Source organism: Phalaenopsis equestris, unplaced genomic scaffold (genome assembly GCF_001263595.1).
Source record: "Phalaenopsis equestris unplaced genomic scaffold, ASM126359v1 Scaffold000174, whole genome shotgun sequence".
Classification (NCBI taxonomy): domain Eukaryota; kingdom Viridiplantae; phylum Streptophyta; class Magnoliopsida; order Asparagales; family Orchidaceae; genus Phalaenopsis; species Phalaenopsis equestris.
In genome coordinates, this window is record NW_018164616.1 from 1716585 (window position 1) to 1717484 (window position 900).

Consider the following 900-nt stretch of genomic DNA (forward strand, 5'->3'; position numbering starts at 1 on the left):
ATATGTAGGAATTGGGTGGTATTTATGCAAATGTCCAAAAAATAATTAAATAAATCAAGAACAATACATTACTTTCTTAATTTTGAAATAATATATATATATATAGGCTATTTGTCATGTAAACTTTTTAAAAAAGGGTGTTAATTATTTCATTTATTCTTAGAATTTGTGCTAATTAAATGTATAAGAACTGTATGGTACAGATGTAAATGCAGTTTTTTAATCTCTTAACTCTCAAGGGAAAAATTATTCCATACAGACTGTTTTGATGGGCCTTATTTAAAAAAATAATAAAAAAATTATGATCGACGGCTAAGATCGGACAACATGTTTTGTATGGAATAATTTCGAGAAAAAATATTTTCTAAATGTAAATTTATAAGGTGATCGTAAATCTCCCAGAATTTATCCTCCAGCCGATCAACACCGCCCTTGGTAACTCCTTGCTCCTGCAAGCATCTTGTGCGCTCAGCAGCTTCCCGCCTCCCTCTTCTTTTCAGGAGAAATTATTACGTACGGATGCGGTGTCCGATCCTGACTCTTCCCGCCTCCCTCTTCTTTTCAGGAGAAATTATTGCGTACGGATGCGGTGTCCGATCCTGACTGTGACCTACGATCAGAATTATTTCAGTTTTTTTTTTTTTTTAAAAATTTAGGTGAAGCCATCACTCGATCCACTAATTTAATCACTCGATCCCACAAGCACCATCCGTATGAAATAATTTTTCTACTTTCAACAATCCACTAATCTCATCACTCGATCCCAAGAACCAGAAGCAGGAGATGGAGGAGCTTCTCAGCATGGGCTTCTCAGAGGATCTCGCTTCTCAAGCCCTCGCCGCCACCACCACTCCCACAAACTCTCCCGTCGACGCCGCCGCCGACTGCAGCCTCACCCCC

At 38.6% G+C, this 900-nt stretch overlaps 1 protein-coding gene across 1 annotated transcript in view; it reads left to right on the forward strand.

Moving 5' to 3' along the window:
• Positions 1–702: 702 nt before the first annotated feature.
• Positions 703–900, forward strand: part of LOC110022236 (ATPase WRNIP1) — a gene marked incomplete in the record, with an annotated part of 9820 nt that continues 9622 nt past the window's right edge. The window contains 1 exon segment of the mRNA XM_020721073.1: positions 703–867. Coding sequence (XP_020576732.1) covers positions 784–867 — 84 coding nt within the window.